The sequence below is a fragment of the Vigna umbellata genome, chromosome 1 (assembly GCF_029865625.1).
Source record: "Vigna umbellata cultivar VRB3 chromosome 1, Vumbellata_1.0, whole genome shotgun sequence".
Taxonomy (NCBI): domain Eukaryota; kingdom Viridiplantae; phylum Streptophyta; class Magnoliopsida; order Fabales; family Fabaceae; genus Vigna; species Vigna umbellata.
In genome coordinates, this window is record NC_142165.1 from 58,560,762 (window position 1) to 58,588,688 (window position 27,927).

At 41.8% G+C, this 27,927-nt stretch overlaps 1 protein-coding gene across 1 annotated transcript; it reads left to right on the top strand.

The window, feature by feature from the left end:
* The first annotated feature begins 642 nt into the window (after positions 1-642).
* Positions 643-18,027, top strand: LOC124845763 (uncharacterized). The gene is made up of 6 exons (XM_088105585.1): positions 643-701; positions 821-987; positions 7,334-8,442; positions 8,545-10,371; positions 10,677-12,965; positions 17,821-18,027. Exons 1-6 carry the CDS (start codon positions 643-645, stop codon positions 18,025-18,027), a joined length of 5,658 nt encoding a protein of 1,885 aa, XP_087961711.1.
* The last annotated feature ends 9,900 nt before the right edge of the window (positions 18,028-27,927 follow it).

The following is a 27,927-nucleotide window of genomic DNA, read 5'->3' on the forward strand; positions in this document are numbered from 1 at the left end:
GGATTTTGTTGGGATCAGGGAGAAAAAGAAAGGGGGAGGCACACGAGTAACGATCATCTGAAATCATATAGCATTGGCACCGGCACCGGCGAGAAGAGATCACCGGATATTCGTAGCTAGCAGTAGCCTTAGAGCTCCGAGAGGTAAGCCTCTTGCTCCCCTGTATGGTCATGTATGCTTACTGTGTAACTGCCTTTGATGCTTATTCCATTTTGTTTATGCTATGGTAAGTCTGCTACATTCCCCATTTTATAATCTTATAGCATTTGTTTATCCTCTTTCTCTGAGCATCCATCTTCATCTTTTCTTAACACTGAACCTCCAACTTCCTTCATCCATATTCACCCACTGCCACAAGACACATTAACACCCACGGCCGTCATCAATCTTCACGTCCAACACTTGATCATCTCCATTACCTGCTGAAACTCCCACCCATCATCACGGGCACATACGCAAGCTTTGTATTCCTCCATCAAACCTCATTCCCTTATCCACTCATAAACCATCATCCATATTCGCCCACGGCCACTACCAACGCCTCACGGTCACCGCCTTATTCCTCCATTGGAACCTCCATTCCAACCCACGCATAGCACCATCATCCTCAACCTGCATTATACAAAGCCACAGCCTAGAACAATGACCAATTTCCAGCCCTCAAACACCAGTACATACTTTACCTTCACTGAGCCAAAGCGGTGATTGGTCATTGTGTCGTTCACCGTCGCCGTCAACCACGCAACCACACACCACCACCTTCAGGCTCACCGTCTCGTTGTAGAATACTGAATTAGGATAATGGTGCTGAGGGGATCAGAGATGAACGCGGAGGAAGACCCTCCCTGAGAATCGCCGTTTTCGAAGTGAGAAAGGTGGAGACAGTGGCGTCGTGGCTGGTGGTGGTTCTGGTGGCGCGAGTTGCCGCCGGCGAAGCCAAGGTTGTTCTGGGCGAGGTGATGGTGGCCGGTTATGACGGAGATGGCGGTGAGTCGTGGTGCTGAGTAGGAGATCTTGGATCTCTGGAGAAAGCATGAGCCGGCGTGAAGGAGTGAATGAGAGTGAACCTCCAGAACCCCTAGGAAATTCTAGGTTAGAAACCATTCAATTGGGCCAGGCCCAGATTTAAACGTACGTCCAGGAACCTTTGGCCTTTTTCGAACGTTCGTCATCCCTCCTCATCATTCCCAACGAACGCTCGTCCATAACGAGCGTTCGTCATCCCTCCTCATCATTCCCAACGAACGCTCGTCCATAACGAGCGTTCGTCATCCCTCCTCATCTTCCCAACGAACGCTCGTCCATAACGAGCGTTTGTCATCCAGCCTAATCTGCCCAACGAACGCTCGTCCCAAACGAGCGCTAGTCATTCGTTCGTCATCCAACCTCATTTTCCCAACGAACGCTCGTCCATAACGAGCGTTCGCCATCCAGCCACATCTTCCCAACGAACGCTCGTCCAAAACGAGCGCTCGTCATTCGGGCTCCTCTTCCCACATCTTCCCAACGAACGCTTGTCCATAACGAGCGTTCGTCATCCAGCCTCATCATCCCAACGAACGCCCGTCCATAATGAGCGTTCGTCATCCAGCCCATATCTTCCCAACGAACGCTCGACAATAACGAGCGTTCATCATCCAGCCTCATCTTACCAACGAACGCTCGTCCCAAACGAGCGCTCGTCATTCGGTCTCCACTTCCCACATCTTCCCAACGAACGCTCGTCAGTAACGAGCGTTCGTCATCCAGTCAATATCTTCACAACGGATGCTCGTCAATAATGAGCGTTCGTCATCCAGCCTCATCTTCCCAACGAACGCTCGTCCAAAACGAGCGCTCATCATTCGGTCTCCACTTCTCACATCTTCCCAAAGAACGCTCGTCCATAACGAGCGTTCGTCATCCCGCCTCATCATCCCAACGAACGCTCGTCCATAACGAGTGTGCGCCATCCAACCTCATTTTCCTAACGAACGCTCGTCCCAAGCGAGCGCTCGTCATTTGGCCTCCACTCACCTCATCTACCCAACGAACGCTCGTCCCCAGCGAGCGCTCGTAGACTAGCCTCCTCTTCTCAGCGTCCGTTCGTCACATCATCCATTGAACGCTCGTCATCTACCTTCCTGTACTCAACGTATGTTCGTCGTATCACCCAACGAACGCTCGTTACTCAGCCTCAATTTCTCAACGTCCGTTCGTCATGCATTCAATGAGCGTTCGTTATTGAGCCTTCGTTCTCAACGTCCGTTCGTCATATCTCTCGACGAACGCTCGTCATTCAGCTCACATTTCTAAACGTCCGTCCGTCATGTTCCCCAATGGACGTTCGTCCTCTCCCCCAACGAACGTTCGTTCTTTACCTAACGAACGCTCGTTATTCTGAAACTCTTCCCAGCGTCCGTTCAGCCTCTCCAATTTCTTTTGTTTATTTATTTTTCTTTATTGTCTTATTTTATCTTGTTCTATTTATTTATTTTAGACATTTACTTATCCTAAGATATATATTAATAATACAATATTGATAGTTTAAATAAAATAATAAAAATTACAAAAATACGTTTTAAAGGTTTAAGCGCACGTGTGACCGCTCGCGTCGTCCTTGTGCTAAAAACCTTTTCTTCTTTTCTTAAATAAATTTACAAAAATATGTTTTAAAGGTTTAAGCACACGTGTGACCGCTCGCGTCGTCCTTGTGCTAAAAACCTCTTCTTCTTTTCTTAAATAAATTTACAAAAATATGTTTTAAAGGTTTAAGCACACGTGTGACCGCTCGCGTCGTCCTTGTGCTAAAAACCTCTTCTTCTTTTCTTAAATAAAATTTCAAAAATACGTTTTAAAGGTTTAAGCACACGTGTGACCGCTCGCGTCGTCCTTGTGCTAAAAACCTCTTCTTCTTCCTTAAATAAATATACAAAAAGTATACGTTTTAAAGGTTTAAGCACACGTGTGACCGCTCGCGTCGTCCTTGTGCTAAAAACCTTTTCTTCTTCTTAAATAAAATTTACAAAAATATGTTTTAAAGGTTGAACACTCGTGTGATCACTCGCATCGTCCTAGTGTTCGATACCTTTCTCTCTTATTTATGTAATATTAAACGAAGGTATGAGTGTTCGTGCGATCGTCCGCATCAGCCTAGCACTCAATACTCTCAAGTTTTCCTAAATAAGTAAATAATGGTATGTGTGCTCGTGCGATCGTCCGCATCAGCCTAGCACTCAATACCCTTAAGTTTTCCTAAATAAGTAGATAACGGTATGAGTGCTCGTGTGATCGTTCGCATCGGCCTAGTGCTTAATATCGTTATCTCTCTTTTCAAAAATAATTAATTAAAAGTATTTAAATATCATTTTAAAGGAATGAGTACTCGTGCGACCGTTCGCGTCGGCCTAGTACTCATTACCTTCTTTTTCTCGAAAATATTAAAAACATAAAAATCTCCAAAAATTAAAAACATCTGCTTTTTCAAACAAACAAACAGTCTTTCAGCTAGAACTACGTAACCCTGATTTCTCATTTTGAATGAGAATACGTAGGAGCAAGGTCAATCCTTGTCGGGCCCAAAAAACTAAAAAATATGTTTTGTTTATTTAGAATTTTATTTTAGGGGATAATTAAACATTTTGAAAACCACATCATATTCGCGCATTTAGTTAAAGGTACTGCCTTAGGGCAGGCGTTGTAGGGTGCTAACACCTTCCCTACACGTAACCGACTCCCGAACCCAGAATATGGTTTTCGTGGACCGTGCTTTATCATTTTGAGGTTTTTCCATAGTTTTCCATAATAAACTATGGTGGCGACTCCAAATCTCTTTTTAAAACCCGTTTCTTATTTGGATCGTCGTCCCGTCGCGATTCCGGTTGCGACAGATGGCGACTCCACTGGGGATGCTTAGAGAGTCGAGCCATTTAATTATATGCGCGAATTTGGTGTGGTTTTGCTTTGTGTTTTTCTTTCCCTTTTCTCTATCTATGCTTGATATTTAGAATAACTACAATAACTGTGGAATATTGAACCCTAGGGTAGACAATATGTTTATATCTGCCTGGGAATTTTTCTGGTTGTTTTGCAGGTGAGGGTTTGGGTGTGCATAATTTCCTCCCTTCACACACACACTTTTGGCATATCATGAGTGGGGCCCTATACCCGGGTCTGAGCGTAGCTTAGAATTAGAGGAGTTGTGTAGCGGTGTCACTCTGGGATGTACTTCCTGTTTGGCTATCGTGAGAACTCCAGCTAGAGTCTGTTCACTTCATATGTGTTTTCACACCTAGTTGATTACTCGACTGTTGTGGAAATGCTATGAAGGGGGCCATAGCTCTAGTGACCTTTGACCTTTAGGTTCAGGAAATCATCCTTGTGAGATTGCATATACTTGACCTTGAACTGAAAGCAATGAACCTTTGGTAGGGCACGAAGGGAGGAATATATGCTTCTGTAACCCTCACGCTGTTCGGTTTTTCATGATATTACATTTCATACCATGCATGTGTTTTGTTTTGTCATGTTATTTTATTATCATGCATCATATTCATACATCATTTAGTAACATGTTAATTTTAAGGGAAATCACAGGTACCTACTTGACTGCATACGAGATGGATGTTAACACAAGATCCGATGCTACACGGCATACCGACTCTTCCGATTTAAGAAAGAAGTATAGTCTAAGGACTCATGTTGGAAATTTGACCAGGCTGATAAACTTGGGCAAAAGGCTTAAGACTATAAAGAGAGAAACCTTTCAGAGAAGATATGGAAATTTGTTGAATTTAATGGAGGTTGAAGTACAAATACCCGCTATCACAGCCTTGGCACAATATTATGATTCTCCGCTTCGATGTTTCACATTTCAAGACTTTCAGTTGGCGCCAACCATAGAGGAGTTCGAGCATATCTTGGGTTTACCATTGGAGGGCACCACTCCCTATCAACATTTAGAGCATCATGCCTCTATACCCACTATTGCTACCATCATGAAATTACATCCCAAGGAACTTGAAGACAGGATGATGATGAGGAATCAAGTGCATGGGTTATCACAGGGATATCTAGAGCAGTATTTACATCACTTGGCTGACAAAGAGGATTGGGAAACTTTCATGGATGTATTAGCCCTCACCATATATGGCATTGTCTTGTTTCCCAAAATAGAAGAATTTGTGGATTACACCGCGATAGACGTCTTCGTGGCGAGTAAAACCAGATCAGAGAATCCTGTAACAGCAGTTCTTGCGGATGTTTATGGGACTTTGAGTTTTTGCCATGAGAGAAAGGGGAAGAAGATTCTTTGTTGCTTACCGGCGTTGTATACATGGATGACAACGCGCGTGTTTAAGGAAATGGTCGACGTTAAGAGTCTATCAGAGACTTTGTCACACCAAGGGCTTAAAGGTAAAGGAGGAAACGATTGGGCCCGATTCCTTGCCGGCTTGAGCGAAAGAAGTATAAAATGGCGCCTTCCTTGGCTCGGAAATAAACTGGCTATACAACATTGTGGTAGTTTTCCTAATGTACCTCTCATAGGTGCCCGGTACTGTATCAATTACAACCCTCTTTTGGTGCAAAGACAATTTGGGCATCCTATAAAAGGGGCACCTTCATCAAATTACCTTGCTACCCTATTCATTTATTACGAAGACGGGCATTTCATCGAATTGTTAAGAAAGGTTAAAAGCGCCTGGGAAAATGTTGTTCGAGCAGAGAAGGACTTGAGGGATGGAGTAGTGGATAGCAGTATTAGTTATCACACCTGGATTCTGGAGAGAGTGAAAGTAGTCAAGTTGCCTTTCAAGCCAATCAAGGATCAATCAGCTAGTGAAGGACCATCTCAAGCCACAGAAAGTGAAGAGGTGCAACAATTGAAGGCTGAGATGGAGAAATTGAAAGTGAGAAATGCTAAGTTGGAAAACGAATTACAAAGGGCGCGTAATGATCTTGTGGATATGAAAAATGATAATGAAGAAAAGTCGCGGGCTTATGAAAACCTTGTCAAAAGCCAGAAGGCTGAGAGGGATTACACGTTTCGAGTGAAACAGGATCTAGCTGCCGCGAGTAAGGAATTATCCATGAGGGTAAATGAGAAGAAGGTGGCTTTAGAAGAGGGGAAGGAGTGGAAGCACCTCTACGAAGAAGCCAAAAGAGATAAACGAAAAGCCCTGAAGAGATTAAGAGAAGCGCAGATTCAGATAGAAAAAGCGGGGCATGAGATGAAAGAGATGGCTATGTCGTTTGAGGCGGATATGAATAGGGAGCGTTGGAAGCTAACAGAAGCAGAGGAAGAGCATCGAACTCTGATAAAACAAATGGAGGAATATATCGAGGAACAGGAGGAGCGATGGAGGTCGATAGATTTTGAAGAAAGGCATCAGGCCTTGATAAAGCGAATGGAAGAGCACATCGCCGAGCAAGAAATGGCTGTAAAGCACTGGAAGGAAAGATTCTCTCAGTTGGCTACTTTGGCAAACGGGGCAATTGAAGACATCCCCAGGATGGTGTCGAATGCTGAAGCAAGTACTCATTTTTGTAACTCACCAGCGGAAATAGAATTGTTTATTAATCATTGTAAATGGTTGGTGGGAGAGATGAAATCTTTCATTGCCAGGGCGCGGGATTGATGTACATCGGAATTATGTGTTTTGTTCCTTAGACTATGTAATGGATCAAATTTCCTTTAAATGAAAGATAAGGGATGTTTGTTGGTATCGGCTTGTGTTAATTTTCCATCAGTATCGTCATCGTTATCCTGTGATTTCCACTTATCACTAGCATGCATCATGTTTTCTTTTGTTTTGCATTTTTTCCTTATCTAATTTAATTTAATAAAAAATAATAATAATAATCAGCAGTACAAGTGAGAAAACAACGGCAAATTTTCCACGACATCCGTACAGGACCAGAGCTAACTCGAGGGTCATGGAGAATTGGGAGCAGTCACACGAATCTATTAAGGCTGATGTCAACCAGTTGAAGGATCAAATGGCCCAGATTTTGGCGGCTCTCGAAGCCCTAAAGACTACGGGAGGGGCGACGTCTTCGCAAGTTGAGGGAAATGCTCAATATTACCCTCCGTTGTTCAATGCTGGGAGCCAATCTGTTTCGTTCCCAATGTATGGATTACCTCCAGGTTACACCCCACCTGTGGGAGAATACGCAGAAGGGGAGCAGGCTTCATTCTCTTTCCCTACCACTGTCAACATACCGCCAATCTGTACTCAGGGGCCTGTTGTAATGTCTACACCTATGGTAAATGAAGGGATGCATGCAAGCATGACCGATGGAATACGAGTAACCCCGGTGCCACCTGTGATTACCGGAGAGGGCTTTTCTACAGGGGCTGCACCACATACCTCGTTTCAGGGGGTAATTAGTAATGTCGATGGGGCAAAGGATAAACTTGAGAGCCTAGAGGCAAGATTGAGGGCTGTTGAGGGGTATGAAAGTTATGGATTCGGAGATGTTGCCAGATTGAGTTTGGTTCCTGGCGTCAAATTACCGCATAAGTTCAAGGCACCAGATTTTGAGAAGTATAAGGGAAATACATGCCCAAAGAGCCATCTGACCATGTTTTGTAGAAAGATGGCTGCATATGCTTATGATGAGCAGCTGCTCATCCATGTTTTTCAAGATAGTTTGGCTGGAGTGGCGTTAAATTGGTATACCCATTTGGAGCCGACTCAAATTCGTTGTTGGGCGGACTTGGCTGATGCTTTTGTGAAGCAGTATATATACAATACACATGTTGCGCCAGATCGTTTACAGCTGCAAAACATGTCAAAGAAAGACAACGAAAGTTTTAAGGAGTATGCTCAGCGGTGGAGGGAATTGGCTACACAAGTTGAGCCACCTTTGTACGATAGAGAAATGGTGGCAATGTTTGTAAATACGCTCCAACCACCATTCTATGAACATATGGTGGGAAATGTATCTTCAAATTTTGCCGATATCATCGTGATAGGTGAGCGGATAGAGATCGGGTTGAAGAATGGGAAGATTGCATATGGCTCGTCGGCGGGTGCAAACTCCAAAAAACCCAATTTCAACTCAGGGAAAAGAAAGGAGGGAGATGTGCATGCAACATCTGCAACCCCCGTGTGGAGAGGTCAAGCTCCCACCCATAACTATCGACCATACTGGGGTCAACATCCACATGCAGCTAACGCGTCATTTGGTCATCAAATTAGGCCTCAACAACAACCGGGGTACTATCAACCACAATACATCCCGACGAATAATTGGAGGGGAGGGGCAAATGTAGGTTCCAATATGAATGCGGGTCCCAATACTTATCCAAGAAGGAACCAGGATAGAAATTATGTTAATTTTACTCCAATTCCTACAACTTATACGGAATTATTGCCTCAGCTTATCAAACAAGGGCTAGTTGTCGTTTGTCCCCTGAAGCCTTTGCAGCCTCCGTACCCAAGAGGCTATGATGCAGAGGCAAAGTGTAGTTATCATGGAGGGGCCGCTGGTCATTCCACTGAGAGGTGTCTGGCTTTCAAGCATAAAGTGCAGACTCTAATTGATTCTGGGTGGTTAAAGTTCCAAGAGGATAAGCCTAGTGTCGAGTCCAATCCTTTATCTGGGCATGGAAGTGCTTCGACGAATGCTGTCGAAGTGAAAGAACATGAGCTGGTGAGAAATGTGAAAGAAGTTAAAAGCTCTAGGAGGTTTATTTTGGAGGCATTGCTGAAAGTGGGTATCTTGAAGGGTGATTATGATGAGAGTATGGCATGCGCGCTCCACCCAGAGGCTGAGCACTCTATTGAGGAGTGTATTAAGTTTGAAGAAATTCTGCAAGACCTGCTAGATCGTGGTCTGATGCAGGTATGTTACAAGAGGGAGGAGGGAGATGTATTTGCACAAACTGGTGATGAATCCGGCATGATTGTACTAGAACCATTGGTGATTCGTTTCACTAAGACTACCTCTATTCCACCAACTCAAGGAAGGTCGCCTGTGGTTATCCATGTACCAGCCCCTTTTCCTTACCAGAACGAAAAAGCCGTCCCATGGAGATATGGGACGTATGCGTCAGGCGAAACGCAAAGCGTTGACCCTGTCGTCAAAAACATATCAGGGATAGGGGGAATGACTAGGAGTGGTCGAATTTTCACGTCACCTGAGTTGGCACGAGAAAAGGTTAATGATAATGAAGCAACGATGGCATCGAAGGCAAAAGAATTCTTAAAGGGGAAAGGTGCACAGACAGAGGAGATCCCCGACAAGGAAGAGAAGAGAGAGGTTTCTGAAGAGGAAGCTTGTGAATTTTTAAAATTCATACAACAAAGCGAATATAAGGTGGTGGAACAGTTAAACCGTATGCCTGCTCGCATATCCTTGTTAGACTTGCTCATGCATTCGGCATCACACAGAAAGTTGCTAATGAAGATACTCAGTGAGGCTCACGTGGAGCAAGGTATTTCATTGAATAAATTCGAGGGTATTGTTGGCAATATTGTTGCTAATAATTATCTCACCTTTACGGATGAAGAGATACCTGCTGAAGGAAGAGGGCATAACAAGGCTCTTCACGTCTCTGTGAAATGCTTGGATCATGTTATAGCGCGTGTTTTAGTGGACAATGGGTCCTCTTTGAATGTCATGCCGAAAGCAACTTTGGAAAAGTTACCTTGCGAAGGAATGCATATGAGGCCAAGTTCAATGATTGTGAGGGCGTTTGATGGCAGTAAAAGAGAAGTGATGGGAGAAGTGGATTTACCAATGCAAGTTGGCCCATGCGTTTTTCAAATAACATTCCAGGTTATGGATATCCTGCCAGCTTATAGTTGTCTGTTGGGGCGCCCATGGATTCATTCGGCGGGAGTTGTGCCTTCTACACTACACCAGAAGTTGAAGTATGTGATAGGAGATAAGCTGGTGATAGTATCAGGAGAAGAGGATCTTCTGGTGAGTGGGCCATCATCCACGCGCTACATCGAGGCGGCTGAAGAAGCTCTCGAGACAGCCTTCCAATCGTTGGAAATTGTGGGAAATGCTTGTGTGGAACCGTTTCCAGTAAATCCTCGCCTATCATGTGCTTCTATTATGATGGCCAAGATTATGATAAGAGAGGGCTATATATATGGGGAAGGTTTGGGCAAATATCGGCAGGGGCGAGCATTCCCTCTAGAAATCGTTGAAAACAAGAACAGATATGGCTTGGGGTACAAACCTACCAAGGAAGACAGGAAAAGGGTGATTGAAGAAAGAAAAGAGCGCAGTCTGGCCCGTGCAGAAAGACGAGGGCCCAGAGAGAGCAAAATTCACATTGTTGACATCAAGGAAAGCTTCCGCAGTGCTGGGTGGATCAACACTGGCCAGATAGCAGCCGTGGAAGAGGAAGAAAGGCCTCAAAGTTCGAGCTTTGTGTGGGCTTGCTCCCCTGATACGCAACTCAACAATTGGGAAACACTGGATTTACCTGTGATGCTTAATGTGAACAAAATGTAATAGTTTTAATTAAGCTTATAGTTTCGATTGGGGCTTTAGAACTGAAGTTTTGTGGATTGATTCTTTTTACTTTTCACTCAGCGTGATAATAAAGTTGCATTTCATCATCATTTGGCATTTTTCTTTGTTTACCTCATTTATTTATACTTTTTCATAAATTTAAATGATGCAGATGTGACAATGATTGTTTTGAAAATAATGATATCAATATTCCTAATTTTGAGCACCCTATCAATAATACGGAAGATGATTTCGAAGATGATGTGGAACCCTCTCCAGAACTGTTGAGATTAGTGGAACAAGAATCTAAGGAGATAAAACCCCATCAGGAGGAGATTGAAATACTCAACTTGGGGGAGAATGATGAGATAAAGGAGGTGAAAATCGGTACTAGTATGAAAACGGAAGTGAGGGAAAGATTGCGTGCCTTATTGAAGGAGTTTAAAGATGTATTCGCGTGGTCTTACAATGACATGCCGGGTCTAGATACCGATATTGTGCAGCATAGACTTCCACTCAAGCCAGAATGCCCTCCAGTCAAGCAAAAATTGAGAAGAATGAAGCCGGAAATGTCACTAAAAATTAAAGAGGAGGTCCAAAAGCAATTCGACGCAGGATTTTTGGCTGTGGCAAGATACCCACAATGGGTAGCGAATGTTGTACCAGTGCCTAAGAAGGATGGGAAGGTTCGAATGTGTGTTGACTATCGTGATTTGAATCGTGCAAGTCCGAAGGATAATTTCCCGTTACCACACATTGATACTCTGGTTGATAATACGGCCAAATTTTCGTTATTTTCATTCATGGATGGATTCTCGGGATATAATCAAATTAAAATGGCACCGGAAGATATGGAAAAAACGACCTTTATCACGTTATGGGGAACATTATGTTATAAGGTGATGTCTTTCGGACTCAAGAATGCTGGAGCAACATACCAAAGGGCAATGGTGACACTCTTTCATGATATGATGCATAAGGAAATTGAAGTTTATGTGGATGACATGATTGCAAAGTCGGAATCAGAAGAGGAGCATATTTTCAATCTAAGGAAATTATTTGAGAGATTGAGAAAGTACAAACTCAGGTTAAATCCTGCCAAATGCACGTTTGGAGTAAAGTCTGGAAAATTGTTGGGCTTCATTGTTAGTCAAAGAGGGATAGAAGTTGATCCGGACAAAGTAAAAGCGATAACAGAAATGCCTGCGCCCAGAACAGGAAAGGAGGTTCGAGGTTTTTTGGGAAGATTGAATTACATTGCTAGGTTCATCTCCCAATTAACTGATACTTGTGAACCAATGTTCAAGTTACTACGGAAAAACCAGGCCGTAGTCTGGAATGAAGATTGTCAAGTTGCTTTTGAAAAAGTCAAACAATACCTGCAAGACCCTCCTGTATTGCGTCCACCTATGCCAGGAAGGCCGCTCATTTTGTATTTGACCGTATTGGATAATTCCATGGGTTGTGTATTGGGTCAGCATGATGAAGACGGGAAAAGAGAGCATGCTATATATTACTTGAGCAAAAGATTCACAGATTGCGAACAACGATATTCGTCGTTAGAGCGAACTTGTTGTGCACTGGCGTGGGCTACTCATCGTCTAAGGCAATACATGTTGAGCCATTCTACTTGGTTGATATCCAAGATGGATCCTATCAAGTATATTTTTGAAAAGCCTGCTCTCACTGGAAGGATAGCTCGATGGCAGATGCTACTATCGGAGTACGACATTGTATACGTTACTCAGAAATCTATCAAGGGTAGCGCTTTAGCGGAATATTTAGCCCATCAGCCCATTAATGATTATCAGTCAATGCAACCTGAATTTCCTGATGAAGATATCATGGCTTTATTTGCTGAGAATAAAGAGGACAAAAATGAAAAAGCGTGGACGGTATTATTCGATGGGGCCTCGAATGTAATGGGGCATGGAATAGGGGCAGTGCTTATCTCTCCTAAGAATCAATACATTCCAATGACGGCAAGGTTGTGTTTTAATTGCACGAATAATATCGCAGAATATGAAGCCTGTGCCATGGGAATTCGAGCAGCTATAGAGTCTAAAGCAAAAATTCTGGATGTATATGGAGATTCAGCTTTGGTCATCCATCAATTGAAGGGAGAATGGGAGACTAGGGATACTAAATTAATTCCATACCAAGCTTACATCAGGGGATTAATTGAGTATTTCGATTCCATCACGTTTAATCATCTACCGAGAGAAGATAATCAATTAGCAGACGCATTGGCTACCTTGTCATCGATGTTTGAAGTTGATCAAGATGCAGAATTGCCAATGATTGAAATGAAGAGTCATGCAAAGCCAGCGTATTGTCATTTCATCGAAGAGGAGGTAGATGGTAAACCTTGGTACTTTGATATCAAGCATTATCTTAGGACCCGAGAATATCCAGAGAAGGCATCAGAAAACGACAAAAGGGCGTTAAGGAGGTTGGTTGGCGGTTTCATTTTGAGTGGGGATATTCTATATAAGAGGAACCATGACATGGTTCTCCTTAGATGCGTAGATGCAAAAGAAGCCGAGCTGATACTAAAAGAAGTACACGAGGGTACATTTGGCACGCACATGAATGGGCACTCAATGGCCAGGAAGATACTGAGAGCGGGGTATTTTTGGTTGACTATGGAAAATGATTGTTGTACACATGTGAGGAAGTGTGAGAAATGCCAGGTATACGCAAGTAATATCAATGTTCCACCCACGACCTTGAACGTGTTGTCTGCACCATGGCCCTTTTCGATGTGGGGAATAGATGTCATCGGAGCTATAGAGCCAAAGGCGTCAAATGGACACCGTTTCATATTAGTTGCAATCGACTACTTCACCAAGTGGGTTGAGGCTGCTTCTTATGCTAATGTGACCAGAAAGGTGGTGACCAAGTTCATAAAAAGGGAGTTGATTTGCAGATACGGGATCCCTAACAGGATCATCACTGATAATGCCACTAACTTGAATAACCAGATGATGACAGAGTTATGTGAGGAGTTCAAAATTCATCATCTTAATTCTTCTCCTTATCGTCCAAAGATGAATGGGGCAGTAGAGGCTGCTAACAAAAATATCAAGAAGATTGTGCAGAAAATGGTGGTCACGTATAAGGATTGGCATGAAATGCTTCCTTTTGCTTTACATGGTTATCGCACTTCGGTACGAACATCGACTGGGGCAACGCCTTTCTCGCTTGTATATGGAATGGAAGCAGTACTTCCGTTTGAAGTGGAAATTCCGTCCTTACGAGTCTTAATGGAAACCCAATTAGAAGAGGCTGAGTGGGTCCAAGCTCGTTTCGACCAGCTCAATCTCATCGATGAAAAAAGACTAACAGCAGTATGTCATGAACAGTTGTACCAAAGAAGAATGAAGAAGGCATTTGACAAAAAGGTACACCCAAGAGAATTTCATGAAGGTGAGCTGGTGTTGAAGAAGATTCTACCCATACAAAAGGATCATAGAGGCAAATGGACTCCAAATTATGAAGGGCCATTTGTAGTGAAGAAAGCATTTTCTGGTGGGGCACTAATTCTCACGAGAATGGACGGAGAGGAGTTACCATTGCCAGTTAATTCTGATGCAGTAAAAAAGTTTTACGCATGATGATTCCGTGATAGTGGTTGCTATTAAAGGGATGTTGATATTATCTTCAACGCTTATTGTACTCTGTGTTTTATTCAATAAATAAATTTCACGTGATTTCATTCATATTTTGGTTGTTTACATTCCATCTGAAATATTGCATGTCACGCTGAGCTGTTAAGTAGTCAAGTGAAAATGAAAATAAGTAAGCACGTGTTGATAAAAGCATCACAGGTATATCAGGTTGGCGAGCTCGGTCCTGGAGGATGTCGAAAAAGGAAAAACGAAAAAAGAGGTGAAAAGAAAAAAAGGGGGTTACATGTTGAGTTTGTTGTTAATAAAGTTGTCAAAGACATAGTATTTTCGAAAACAGTTTTGAAAAATACCGTTGGTGAATACTTCCCTGATTCAAGGTTTTGGGAGTAACCGGTGTTCTTTTCTTGATAAAGCATCTGCATTCACATTACTTGAACCCTAATTTTTTTCGTTTCCCACAAGACGAAGGATTTCGCCATATGCCTAATATTGGGGCAGTTTTCATCATGTTACATACCACCGATAATCCATTGATTAGGGAGATATAAAAAAAAAATAATAAAAAAAAAAAAATAATAAATAAAAAAAAATGAAATTGATGTGTCAAGCACTACGTAGTTTAGTTTCAGGGTTAAATTCAAGAGAAAATCAGACAAACAAGATTCGGAGTGACGTGTGGCCGTTTTTCGTTATCCAATCGTCAAAAAACAGTTCATCCAATTGCACCCCTTTTGAGCCAAAATGCATAATTGTTTTCATCACCCTAGACAAGAATCATTAACAGGTCGACGTCAATTTAAAAGGGTACATCATAAGCATCCAAAGATGAGAAAAAATGAATGAAAAGGAAAGTATCATAAAGGATCACAACAGGGGCAACAAAAAGAATGATCCAAAAGGAAAGAAAAAAGAAAAAAAAACAACAACAATAAAATATGCTTGAAGTTCAAATCCCTAAGGACAATTGACTGGGCACCCTGCAAATGATTCTTGTTTAAAGACTTTAACCGTCAAACACTTATTTGGGCCTTTGTTATCCTTTCTTTCAAAACCCTTTGACCTTTAGCCACGGTACAAGCCAATAAAAGTCCACACTGACTGAAGACTGTTGGTCCTAATCTTTCTCACGAATTTAACTTTGAAACAGAATAATGTGGTGAACGACACAATTCAGTGTTATTTTCAAAAAAAAAAAAAAAAAAAAAAAAAAAAAAAAAAAAACGTCTCCCTGTCAATCGAAGATCATCCAATTTGGGGGAATCCTTCATACCCAAATCTTTTCACTTTTCCATTGTGCAAAATTGGGGCAGTATGGGAGCACAACATGTAATAGCACTTTTCCCCAAAGGAGGGACACGCATACGTTAATCATTATTCATTTGCTTTTCATAACCATTCTTCCACATTCTACAGGGTTCAAGTTAATTTGGATTGTAAAAAGCGATAAAAAGAATTTTAACTCAGGGTTACACTTTCTTTCTGCTCATTAAAAGGTTCTATACCAATCAACGTTGTTTTAAGGAATGCGTTTTGAACATACATTGTGTTTGATGACAATATTAACAATGGATTCCAAGCATGGAATTTCCAAAAAAAAAATAAAAAATAAAAAAAAAATGATGAAAAGCGAGAGTAAAAGAAAAGAACAAAATGAAGGTCTCATGTGTCCATGCATCCATGCATCATCATGACATAACATCATCTTAGAGGAAGCGAGGAAAATTGTTTGCAAAATCTTCATGTTTTACTCGGCATTTATCAACTTTTCAAAGTTACAAATCAAGGTTTTAATTTTCTGTTATCGACCCTCTGCATGGCAATGGTCAGATTTAAATTTCTGTTCTGTGAGTTTGGCCCTCTGCGAGGCAATGGTCAAATCCAGGTTTTAATTTTCTGTTATCGACCCTCTGCATGGCAATGGTCAGATTTAAATTTCTGTTCTGTGAGTTTGGCCCTCTGCGAGGCAATGGTCAAATCCAGGTTTTAGTTTTCTGTTATCGACCCTCTGCATGGCAATGGTCGGATTTAAATTTCTGTTCTGTGAGTTTGGCCCTCTGCGAGGCAATGGTCAAATCCAGGTTTTAATTTTCTGTTATCGACCCTCTGCACGGCAATGGTCAGATTTAAATTTCTGTTCTGTGAGTTTGGCCCTCTGCGAGGCAATGGTCAAATCCAGGTTTTAGTTTTCTGTTATCGACCCTCTGCATGGCAATGGTCGGATTTAAATTTCTGTTCTGTGAGTTTGGCCCTCTGCGAGGCAATGGTCAAATCCAGGTTTTAATTTTCTGTTATCGACCCTCTGCATGGCAATGGTCGGATTTAAATTTCTGTTCTGTGAGTTTGGCCCTCTGCGAGGCAATGGTCAAATCCAGGTTTTAGTTTTTGCTACTGATACTTTACTTGACATTGGTTATTTGGGCATCGTGACTTGAATTATTTTGTTCGTTTTCTTTCATGATTGAAACCCGGACAAAATTAGTGTCTTTATCTTTACTTAGCTTTACTTAAATAATACGAAAAGATTAAATTTTCGTATTATTTAGTAATATCTAAGTAAAGAGGGGCAGTTGTCAACACTCAATTTTGTCCGGGTTGAAAAAAATGTGTTTTTATTGGTGTTTTTATTATTTTTCTTTTATTGTATTTTACCTGTTTGTTTTATTTTATTTTTTATGTATTTAGATTTTTGTTTTTAATTCAATTTCTATTTTTCTTATCTGCAATTTGTTTTAAAGTCAATTAATCAAAATAGTTAAAAAAAAAATTGAAATTGAAAAATAAAATTAAAATTAAAAATAATGAAAATAAGTAAAATTGAAATAAAAAATAAAAAATAGAAAAAATGAAAAAAACGTGGGAATTGGCGTATGGGAAACGTGTCTGGAAGGAGGGGGACAAGGTGGTTACAAAGAATATTTTCGAAGATTTGAGCAGGGGGATTTTGTTGGGATCAGGGAGAAAAAGAAAGGGGGAGGCACACGAGTAACGATCATCTGAAATCATATAGCATTGGCACCGGCACCGGCGAGAAGAGATCACCGGATATTCGTAGCTAGCAGTAGCCTTAGAGCTCCGAGAGGTAAGCCTCTTGCTCCCCTGTATGGTCATGTATGCTTACTGTGTAACTGCCTTTGATGCTTATTCCATTTTGTTTATGCTATGGTAAGTCTGCTACATTCCCCATTTTATAATCTTATAGCATTTGTTTATCCTCTTTCTCTGAGCATCCATCTTCATCTTTTCTTAACACTGAACCTCCAACTTCCTTCATCCATATTCGCCCACTGCCACAAGACACATTAACACCCACGGCCGTCATCAATCTTCACGTCCAACACTTGATCATCTCCATTACCTGCTGAAACTCCCACCCATCATCACGGGCACATACGCAAGCTTTGTATTCCTCCATCAAACCTCATTCCCTTATCCACTCATAAACCATCATCCATATTCGCCCACGGCCACTACCAACGCCTCACGGTCACCGCCTTATTCCTCCATTGGAACCTCCATTCCAACCCACGCATAGCACCATCATCCTCAACCTGCATTATACAAAGCCACAGCCTAGAACAATGACCAATTTCCAGCCCTCAAACACCAGTACATACTTTACCTTCACTGAGCCAAAGCGGTGATTGGTCATTGTGTCGTTCACCGTCGCCGTCAACCACGCAACCACACACCACCACCTTCAGGCTCACCGTCTCGTTGTAGAATACTGAATTAGGATAATGGTGCTGAGGGGATCAGAGATGAACGCGGAGGAAGACCCTCCCTGAGAATCGCCGTTTTCGAAGTGAGAAAGGTGGAGACAGTGGCGTCGTGGCTGGTGGTGGTTCTGGTGGCGCGAGTTGCCGCCGGCGAAGCCAAGGTTGTTCTGGGCGAGGTGATGGTGGCCGGTTATGACGGAGATGGCGGTGAGTCGTGGTGCTGAGTAGGAGATCTTGGATCTCTGGAGAAAGCATGAGCCGGCGTGAAGGAGTGAATGAGAGTGAACCTCCAGAACCCCTAGGAAATTCTAGGTTAGAAACCATTCAATTGGGCCAGGCCCAGATTTAAACGTACGTCCAGGAACCTTTGGCCTTTTTCGAACGTTCGTCATCCCTCCTCATCATTCCCAACGAACGCTCGTCCATAACGAGCGTTCGTCATCCCTCCTCATCATTCCCAACGAACGCTCGTCCATAACGAGCGTTCGTCATCCCTCCTCATCTTCCCAACGAACGCTCGTCCATAACGAGCGTTTGTCATCCAGCCTAATCTGCCCAACGAACGCTCGTCCCAAACGAGCGCTAGTCATTCGTTCGTCATCCAACCTCATTTTCCCAACGAACGCTCGTCCATAACGAGCGTTCGCCATCCAGCCACATCTTCCCAACGAACGCTCGTCCAAAACGAGCGCTCGTCATTCGGGCTCCTCTTCCCACATCTTCCCAACGAACGCTTGTCCATAACGAGCGTTCGTCATCCAGCCTCATCATCCCAACGAACGCCCGTCCATAATGAGCGTTCGTCATCCAGCCCATATCTTCCCAACGAACGCTCGACAATAACGAGCGTTCATCATCCAGCCTCATCTTACCAACGAACGCTCGTCCCAAACGAGCGCTCGTCATTCGGTCTCCACTTCCCACATCTTCCCAACGAACGCTCGTCAGTAACGAGCGTTCGTCATCCAGTCAATATCTTCACAACGGATGCTCGTCAATAATGAGCGTTCGTCATCCAGCCTCATCTTCCCAACGAACGCTCGTCCAAAACGAGCGCTCATCATTCGGTCTCCACTTCTCACATCTTCCCAAAGAACGCTCGTCCATAACGAGCGTTCGTCATCCCGCCTCATCATCCCAACGAACGCTCGTCCATAACGAGTGTGCGCCATCCAACCTCATTTTCCTAACGAACGCTCGTCCCAAGCGAGCGCTCGTCATTTGGCCTCCACTCACCTCATCTACCCAACGAACGCTCGTCCCCAGCGAGCGCTCGTAGACTAGCCTCCTCTTCTCAGCGTCCGTTCGTCACATCATCCATTGAACGCTCGTCATCTACCTTCCTGTACTCAACGTACGTTCGTCGTATCACCCAACGAACGCTCGTTACTCAGCCTCAATTTCTCAACGTCCGTTCGTCATGCATTCAATGAGCGTTCGTTATTGAGCCTTCGTTCTCAACGTCCGTTCGTCATATCTCTCGACGAACGCTCGTCATTCAGCTCACATTTCTAAACGTCCGTCCGTCATGTTCCCCAATGGACGTTCGTCCTCTCCCCCAACGAACGTTCGTTCTTTACCTAACGAACGCTCGTTATTCTGAAACTCTTCCCAGCGTCCGTTCAACCTCTCCAATTTCTTTTGTTTATTTATTTTTCTTTATTGTCTTATTTTATCTTGTTCTATTTATTTATTTTAGACATTTACTTATCCTAAGATATATATTAATAATACAATATTGATAGTTTAAATAAAATAATAAAAATTAAAAAAATACGTTTTAAAGGTTTAAGCGCACGTGTGACCGCTCGCGTCGTCCTTGTGCTAAAAACCTTTTCTTCTTTTCTTAAATAAATTTACAAAAATATGTTTTAAAGGTTTAAGCACACGTGTGACCGCTCGCGTCGTCCTTGTGCTAAAAACCTCTTCTTCTTTTCTTAAATAAATTTACAAAAATATGTTTTAAAGGTTTAAGCACACGTGTGACCGCTCGCGTCGTCCTTGTGCTAAAAACCTCTTCTTCTTTTCTTAAATAAAATTTCAAAAATACGTTTTAAAGGTTTAAGCACACGTGTGACCGCTCGCGTCGTCCTTGTGCTAAAAACCTCTTCTTCTTCCTTAAATAAATATACAAAAAGTATACGTTTTAAAGGTTTAAGCACACGTGTGACCGCTCGCGTCGTCCTTGTGCTAAAAACCTTTTCTTCTTCTTAAATAAAATTTACAAAAATATGTTTTAAAGGTTGAACACTCGTGTGATCACTCGCATCGTCCTAGTGTTCGATACCTTTCTCTCTTATTTATGTAATATTAAACGAAGGTATGAGTGTTCGTGCGATCGTCCGCATCAGCCTAGCACTCAATACTCTCAAGTTTTCCTAAATAAGTAAATAATGGTATGTGTGCTCGTGCGATCGTCCGCATCAGCCTAGCACTCAATACCCTTAAGTTTTCCTAAATAAGTAGATAACGGTATGAGTGCTCGTGTGATCGTTCGCATCGGCCTAGTGCTTAATATCGTTATCTCTCTTTTCAAAAATAATTAATTAAAAGTATTTAAATATCATTTTAAAGGAATGAGTACTCGTGCGACCGTTCGCGTCGGCCTAGTACTCATTACCTTCTTTTTCTCGAAAATATTAAAAACATAAAAATCTCCAAAAATTAAAAACATCTGCTTTTTCAAACAAACAAACAGTCTTTCAGCTAGAACTACGTAACCCTGATTTCTCATTTTGAATGAGAATACGTAGGAGCAAGGTCAATCCTTGTCGGGCCCAAAAAACTAAAAAATATGTTTTGTTTATTTAGAATTTTATTTTAGGGGATAATTAAACATTTTGAAAACCACATCATATTCGCGCATTTAGTTAAAGGTACTGCCTTAGGGCAGGCGTTGTAGGGTGCTAACACCTTCCCTACACGTAACCGACTCCCGAACCCAGAATATGGTTTTCGTGGACCGTGCTTTATCATTTTGAGGTTTTTCCATAGTTTTCCATAATAAACTATGGTGGCGACTCCAAATCTCTTTTTAAAACCCGTTTCTTATTTGGATCGTCGTCCCGTCGCGATTCCGGTTGCGACAATATGCAACATTTGAATAAATTGATTTCAAAAAATCTTGTGATTGGTTTGCCAAATTTAAAATTTGAGAAAAATAAACTTTGCTCTGCATGTCAAAAGGGAAAGCAAACCAAATCCTCATTCTCATCTAAAACTATGATTTCAACATCAAAACCTTTAGAACTTCTGCATATGGACTTGTTTGGTCCATCTAGAATTAAAAGTTTTGGTGGAAACTACTATGCTCTTGTGATTGTTGATGATTACACTAGATTTACTTGGACATTCTTCTTAACCCTTAAAAATGAAGCTTTTAAAGCATTCAAATCGTTTGCAAAACGTGTTCAAAATGAAAAGGAATTGAAAATCAAAACCTTGAGAAGTGATCACGGTGGTGAGTTTGAAAATGAATCTTTTGAAAAGTTTTGTGAAAAACATGGAATTGCTCATAATTTCTCTGCTCCAAGAACTCCCCAACAAAATGGTGTTGTTGAAAGGAAAAATAGGTCATTAGAAGAACTAGCTAGGACTCTTTTAAATGAATCAAATGTGCCAAAATACTTTTGGGCTGATGCAGTTAGTACTGCTTGTTACGTGTTGAACAGAATGCTAATTAGGCCTATTCTTAAGCTAACTCCCTATGAACTGTTTAACGGTAGAAAACCAAATGTATCTCACTTGAAAATCTTTGGATGTAAATGTTTTGTTTTGAATAATGGTAAAGATAATTTAGGCAAATTTGATGCTAAATCTGATGAGGCAATCTTCTTAGGATATTCTTTAACTAGCAAAGCATATAGGGTGTTTAATAGAAGAACCTTGACAATTGAAGAATCAATGCATGTTGTCTTTGATGAAATTGTGGACCTTGAGGTGAACCCTCTTGAGTCAAATAAATCAATTGCAGGTGATGAGGATTATTTGAGGGAAGCTCTTGAAGAGATGTATCTAAATGAAAACTATCCACCAGAAACTCAAAATGAACATCAAGTAGTTGATCCTAAAAGCTATCAACAACCCAGAGGACTTTCTCTGGACAACATCATCGGAGATATATTAAAAGGGGTAACTCCTAGACACAATCTTAATAATTTCTGCTTAACAGTAGCTTTTGTGTCTCAGGTAGAACCTAAGAACATAAAGGAAGCTCTTCAAGATGATAAATGGTGTGTTGCTATGCAAGAAGAACTTAATCAATTTGAAAGGAATGATGTTTGGCAACTCATTCCTAGACAAGATGATTTTCAAGTCATTGGAACAAAGTGGGTGTTTAGAAACAAGCTTGATGAAGATGGAAACATCACAAAGAACAAAGCCAGGTTAGTTGCAAAGGGCTACTGTCAAGAGGAAGGTATCGACTATGATGAAACTTACGCTCCAGTAGCCAGGTTAGAAGCAATTAGATTATTACTTGCTTATGCCTCTTTGATGAAGTTTAAATTGTACCAAATGGATGTGAAAAGCGCATTTTTGAATGGTTTTATTAAAGAAGAGGTATATGTTAGTCAACCTCCTGGTTTTGAGGATTTTAAATATCCTAATCATGTTTATAAGTTAAAAAAGGCTTTGTATGGTCTTAAACAGGCACCTAGATCTTGGTATGAAAGACTTAGTACCTTCTTGATTGAAAATGATTTCTCTAGAGGAAAGGTTGATTCCACCCTATTTATTAAGAAAGTAGGAAAACATATCTTGATTGTTCAAGTATACGTAGATGACATTATTTTTGGGTCTACAAATAATTCATTATGTGAAGGATTTGCACAAATAATGCAAGGTGAATTTGAGATGTCTATGATGGGTGAGCTTACCTTCTTCTTAGGGCTGCAAATAAAGCAAATAGATGGGGGGACTTTTGTCTCTCAAACTAAATATTGTAGAGAAGTACTTAAGAAGTTTGGTATGGATACTTGTAGAGAAGCCAACACACCTATGGCAACGTCTTGCTATTTAGATAAGGATGAATCTGGTGAAGGGGTAAATGAAACCATGTTTAGAGGAATGATAGGATCCTTACTGTATCTAACTGCTAGTAGACCAGACATTATGCAAAGTGTATGTGTGTGTGCTAGGTACCAAGCTAATCCTAAAGAATCTCATCTAATTGCTGTCAAAAGGATTTTGAAATACCTTAAAGGAACCACTTCTTTTGGACTCTGGTATCCATCTGATGCTTCACTTAGTTTAATAGGTTATTCTGATGCAGACTATGGTGGCTGTAAAATTGATAGGAAAAGTACTAGTGGCACTTGTCATTTTCTGGGTTGTTCTTTAGTGTCTTGGCATTCAAAGAAACAGGCTTGTGTAGCTTTATCTACTACTGAAGCTGAATACATTGCTGCTGGCAATTGTTGTGCCCAAATCTTATGGATGAAACAGCAACTGGAGGATTTTGATATCTTCCTTGATCACATTCCTTTGAAATGTGATAATACTAGTGCTATCAACCTAACTAAGAACCCCATAATGCACTCAAGAACTAAGCACATTGAAATTAGACATCATTTCTTGAGAGATCACATTCAAAAGGGAGATTGCCAAATTGAATACATTGACACGATACATCAATTAGCTGATATCTTTACTAAAGCCCTGCCTAAAGATAGATTCTATGAGCTTAGAAGAGAGTTAGGGGTATTAGACATGTCTTAGACTCCACATTTATGGTTCTTTGCAAATTTTTGTAAGATCAGCGTTCATAATCGATTATCATCAGGTCATAATCGATTATTACAAACCTGGGATACATCCTCTACACTAAGATAATCGATTATCTTACTCCATAATCGATTATGAATTTTCAAACTCATACCTGGAAAATCATGAGCAAATAATCGATTATCTTCATACATAATCGATTATCGTACAATTTCTGGAAAGTGACCAACGAGCAGATAATCGATTATCACTTACGATAATCGATTATCACGCTACCAGTTTCAAAAATAAAGCCGTTGGAGACTCCATAACGGCTCAAAACGGTCATAAACGGCTAGTTCTTCCCTTCTTCTTATAAATAGGCCTCTATAATCGATTGTTAGCCATCTCTTTGCACCTAGAAACTACTGAAATCCAAATCTTGAGCTTCAAATCCCTCCAATTTTACTCACTCTCTCAAACTATCACTCCCTCAACCTTTCTCCATGGCAGATTCAAGGAGACATCGCCGCAGAGCTGTTGGAGCATCCTCTTCCTCTCAACCACGTCCGGCAACGATTGATGGATGGATTTCAGATCAAGAAAGACATGCGGACTATGTTTCTTCCTGGCAAGAGAGACGAATCATGGCAGTAAAGTATATTCGCCTTGATTTTTTCCGTTTCTATGGATTTCAATTTCCAGCGCTGTTTAATGATCAAGGACTCTCAAATCTGGTGGAGCAAAACGGTTGCATTTATCCCGATCTCATCAGAGTGTTCTACTTCAACTTGCGATATCGAGATGGGATTATTTCCACCAAAGTCAAGGGTGTCCCTATAATTTTAGATGATGATGTGTGGACCAACGTTGCCCAACTACCCATCTGGGATGATGCTGTTAAAGTTCATCTCGGACTCCAAGATTTCGATCGATTATCGACCTTCCAATCCTTCCTACGTCACCCTGAACAACAGACTAATCGAAGGCAATTGCTTGTTGGAGGTTTCAAGGTTGAAGCAAGGATGATTCACTACTTACTTGTCTGGATCCTATGTCCTAGAGCAACCAATCATGCTCAATGTTCTGAACAGGATCTACTTCTTCTGTATGGGATCCTGAATCACATCCACATCGATTGGCCTGCTCTCATTGCTGACACTATGGTAAAAGCTAAGAAATCTCATTCTTATCACCTTCCTTATGCTCTTCTTATTTCTAGAATCTTGGAGTACAAAGGGGTCAATATTGAAGGAGAACTTGTCCAAGCCACTCAAGTTGTTGGCTCGGAAATTGGCGATACTACCTTTCGTCAGATGGGATTCATTACTAGAGGCAGGGTCCTTATTCACAAAGATGATGATCATCCTGATGAAGATGAAGATGATGACATGGACACTCATATGGCTGACCCCGTAAGTGCCGCTGCTCCGTCTGATGCTGGACCATCCAACATACCCTCCTCTTCCTCAATTTCTATGGAAGAACATTTTGCAAGGTTATCTAAACAATTGGAGGATATGAGTCTTGCACAAAAGACTCACTTTGAGGCGATTTATGATTGGCAACGATCTGTTGATGAGCACATGGTTGATCAATTTCTTGATCTTGATGTTCGCCTATCTAACATCGAGAATCATCTCAACATTCAACCTCCCGCGAGATCTCCTAGTCCTGAGTTTTAGATATAGGTTCTCTGTTAGACTGTTTTGTTGTTTACTTGCCATTTCATCTATGTTAAAATTCAGTCTGTTATGTGTCTTCTTATAATGTACTTTTCTTTTCATAAATACAAATGATCTCTTGATTATATGCATCCTTTGATTAATTGAGGGGGAGATCATATTTAGGGGGAGCCTTTACCATTCGATCTTTTTGCTTCTGATCAAAAAGGGGGAGAAGAATAATACAAAGGGAAAAGTATAAATTATTACAGGTATTGCTAACCTTGTTGCTGTTTGTTAGCTTATATGTTTTGCAGGTAAGCCAAACTTGCTTTTAAAATTGAATTTTTGATCATCATCAAAAAGGGGGAGATTGTTACCAATAAGGAGTATTGGTAAATCTTGAAGAAATTTGTTTTGATGATGCTACAAGATGTTTAGTTGAAGAAGATATTAAAATTAGTTAAAAGCAATTTGTAGAAATTAAATGTAGTAGGAAATTCTTGTAAACCTTGTAAGCTTGCATTTTTATCTTCAATAATCGATTATAGAATAGCAATAATCGATTATCACAGAGTCATACAGGAATAATCGATTATCACTTCATATAATCGATTATCACTTTTTGAAAACCCTGTAACGGACTTGAATAATCGATTATCACTTACAATAATCGATTATTCATGGCAGTTGGGAGTTGACCTTTGGCATTCAGTGTACTTGGCTATATATTTTGTTTTGGTGAAATTAGAAAAATAACAGTTGAACAAAAAGCTTTTGAGAATACAGTGTGATCTGAGGAAGTTCCAAAAGCTTGTTCATTACATTGCCTGGTCTTGTGAAAAGGAGAAGCTCGCGCTTTGTGGGTCAAAGGTCGGAGCGGTTCTCTTCAAGTTGGCAAAGTTTCTGTTCTTCCGGTTCGTTCGTTCGAAGGAAGGTTTTATCTGTTTTCTGTTTCATTCACTCTATTGTAAACTTGTGAAACTATTTTTAGTGAAAACGTTAATCACTTTTTATAGTGATTAACAACTGGACGTAGATTCTTTTGAATCGAACCAGGATAAAAATTCTGTGTTGAATTTTCTTGCTCTCTATACTTTTTACTGTTTTATACACATCAACTGTTTGGAAATTTGTCTCTAAGTAAATTAAATTTATAAAACTGACCATCTTATTAAGAGTTTGACTGAACACGCTTTCCGCTTTATAAGTTATTCCGCTGTGCAAGATTCTATAACGGTACCGATTGTTCCAACACTCACTCCGAGTTGGGGAGGGGCCGGGTACCTGCTAAAGGCACTCCGACGCTCAAGTCAGTAATATGACAGAGCGTTATATAATGCATGCATGTGTTGCGTTCTAAGCAATCTGTCCAGAAATCATACCTGAGACCTTTATTTATACTGATCGTAATGGGCTTTTACCTTTTGGGGGCCTGGGAACGGCCCAATAATGCCTTAATCCTTATTAAGGACTTTAACGTGTCATTAGCATTTAACCGTGTAATCAGCAAAGTGCGGTCGGTTGAGAATGATGTTTGGCCAGGGACGTTACCCTGGGTGAGCGTCCGCCTGGATCTACTTGTCACACTGGACGGACGCTCTTAGGCGGTCGTTCGACTCATGAAGTGCTGGACGCTTACCATCTCGGGCGGACGTCCAGCTCCTGAGCGGACGTCCAATCCTTGGGCGCGGACGTCCCCTCTTGATTGGGTGGACGCTCGCCATTTCGGACGGACGTCCCATCCTTGGGAAGATGTTCAGCTCAGTGAAAGTAAACTTGGGCGGACGTCCCATTTTGGGCGGACGTCCAGCTCTTGAACGGATGGACGCTCGTCCTGATTGACATTTTGGGCGGACGTCCCATCTCAAGTGGTTGGACGCTCGTCCTGATTGACATCTTGGGCGGGCGTCCATTTACTGAATGGTTGTGCGCTCGGTTTATGCCGGGAGGTCCTGTTAGTACATAAGCCCCCCAAGCCCGAGCATAATTTTATTGTGCGAAGGGGTTGTCCACGTCCGGATGGGCAACGCTGGAAGGCCGCTGGATCTATGAATCCTCGGAAAGTCAGTTCTTTTGGATGTTCAGTCTTGGTAACTGAAACGGGTGGACGTTCGGTTCTGCTTGTGATCTGGGCGAGCAGCCTTGGACGGACGCGCGGTCTATGATTGCGACCTGGGCGAGCGGCCTTGGACGGACGCACTATCTTGGGCGGACGTCCCATCTCGAATGGCTGGACGCTCGTCCTGGTTGCCATCTGGGCGGACGTCCCATCTTGAAAAGCTGGACGTCCCCTCTTGAGTGCGTGGGCGCTCGTCCTGATTAGTGGGTGGCAGTGTTAACCGCTTGCTCGGCCTATGCTGGGAGGTCCTGTTAGCACATAAGCCCCCTTTCCATACATACTTTCCAGACGTTTCGTCTCTCGGGATTTTCTTGAAGAACACTTTTTGTGAATGTGGAGAGTGCGGGGCTATCCTGTGGTGATAGAATTCCATGTGAGTTCTTCAAAGTTTTTCTTACAAACAGAGGTTCTATCCGGTTGGACGGACGGGCATTTAGCCCTTTGGGTAACGTGGGCACCGGAAAGGGCGAACGGCCATTTGTGTGGGTGTCCTTCCGTACGGCGTCCGGCACTTCCTGGTACAGAAACTTTAAAATCAAATGTTGACCAAAACACCAATACAAGTGTTCCAGAAGAAGTATAAAATGTTAGACTATGAAGGCAACCATGACAACGTGTTTCCTTTGTGACCCTAC

What these genes read in the sequence shown, in the direction of transcription:
- LOC124845763 (XM_088105585.1), top strand. Translation starts at nt 643, where the DNA reads ATGACCAATTTCCAGCCCTCAAACACCAGTACATACTTTACCTTCACT. An exon ending in ACCTTCACTGAGCCAAAGCG is followed by an intron (nt 702 to 820) that starts GTGATTGGTCAT and finishes TGAGGGGATCAG; the next exon opens with AGATGAACGCGGAGGAAGAC. An exon ending in CGGTTATGACGGAGATGGCG is followed by an intron (nt 988 to 7,333) that starts GTGAGTCGTGGT and finishes GCTTTTCTACAG; the next exon opens with GGGCTGCACCACATACCTCG.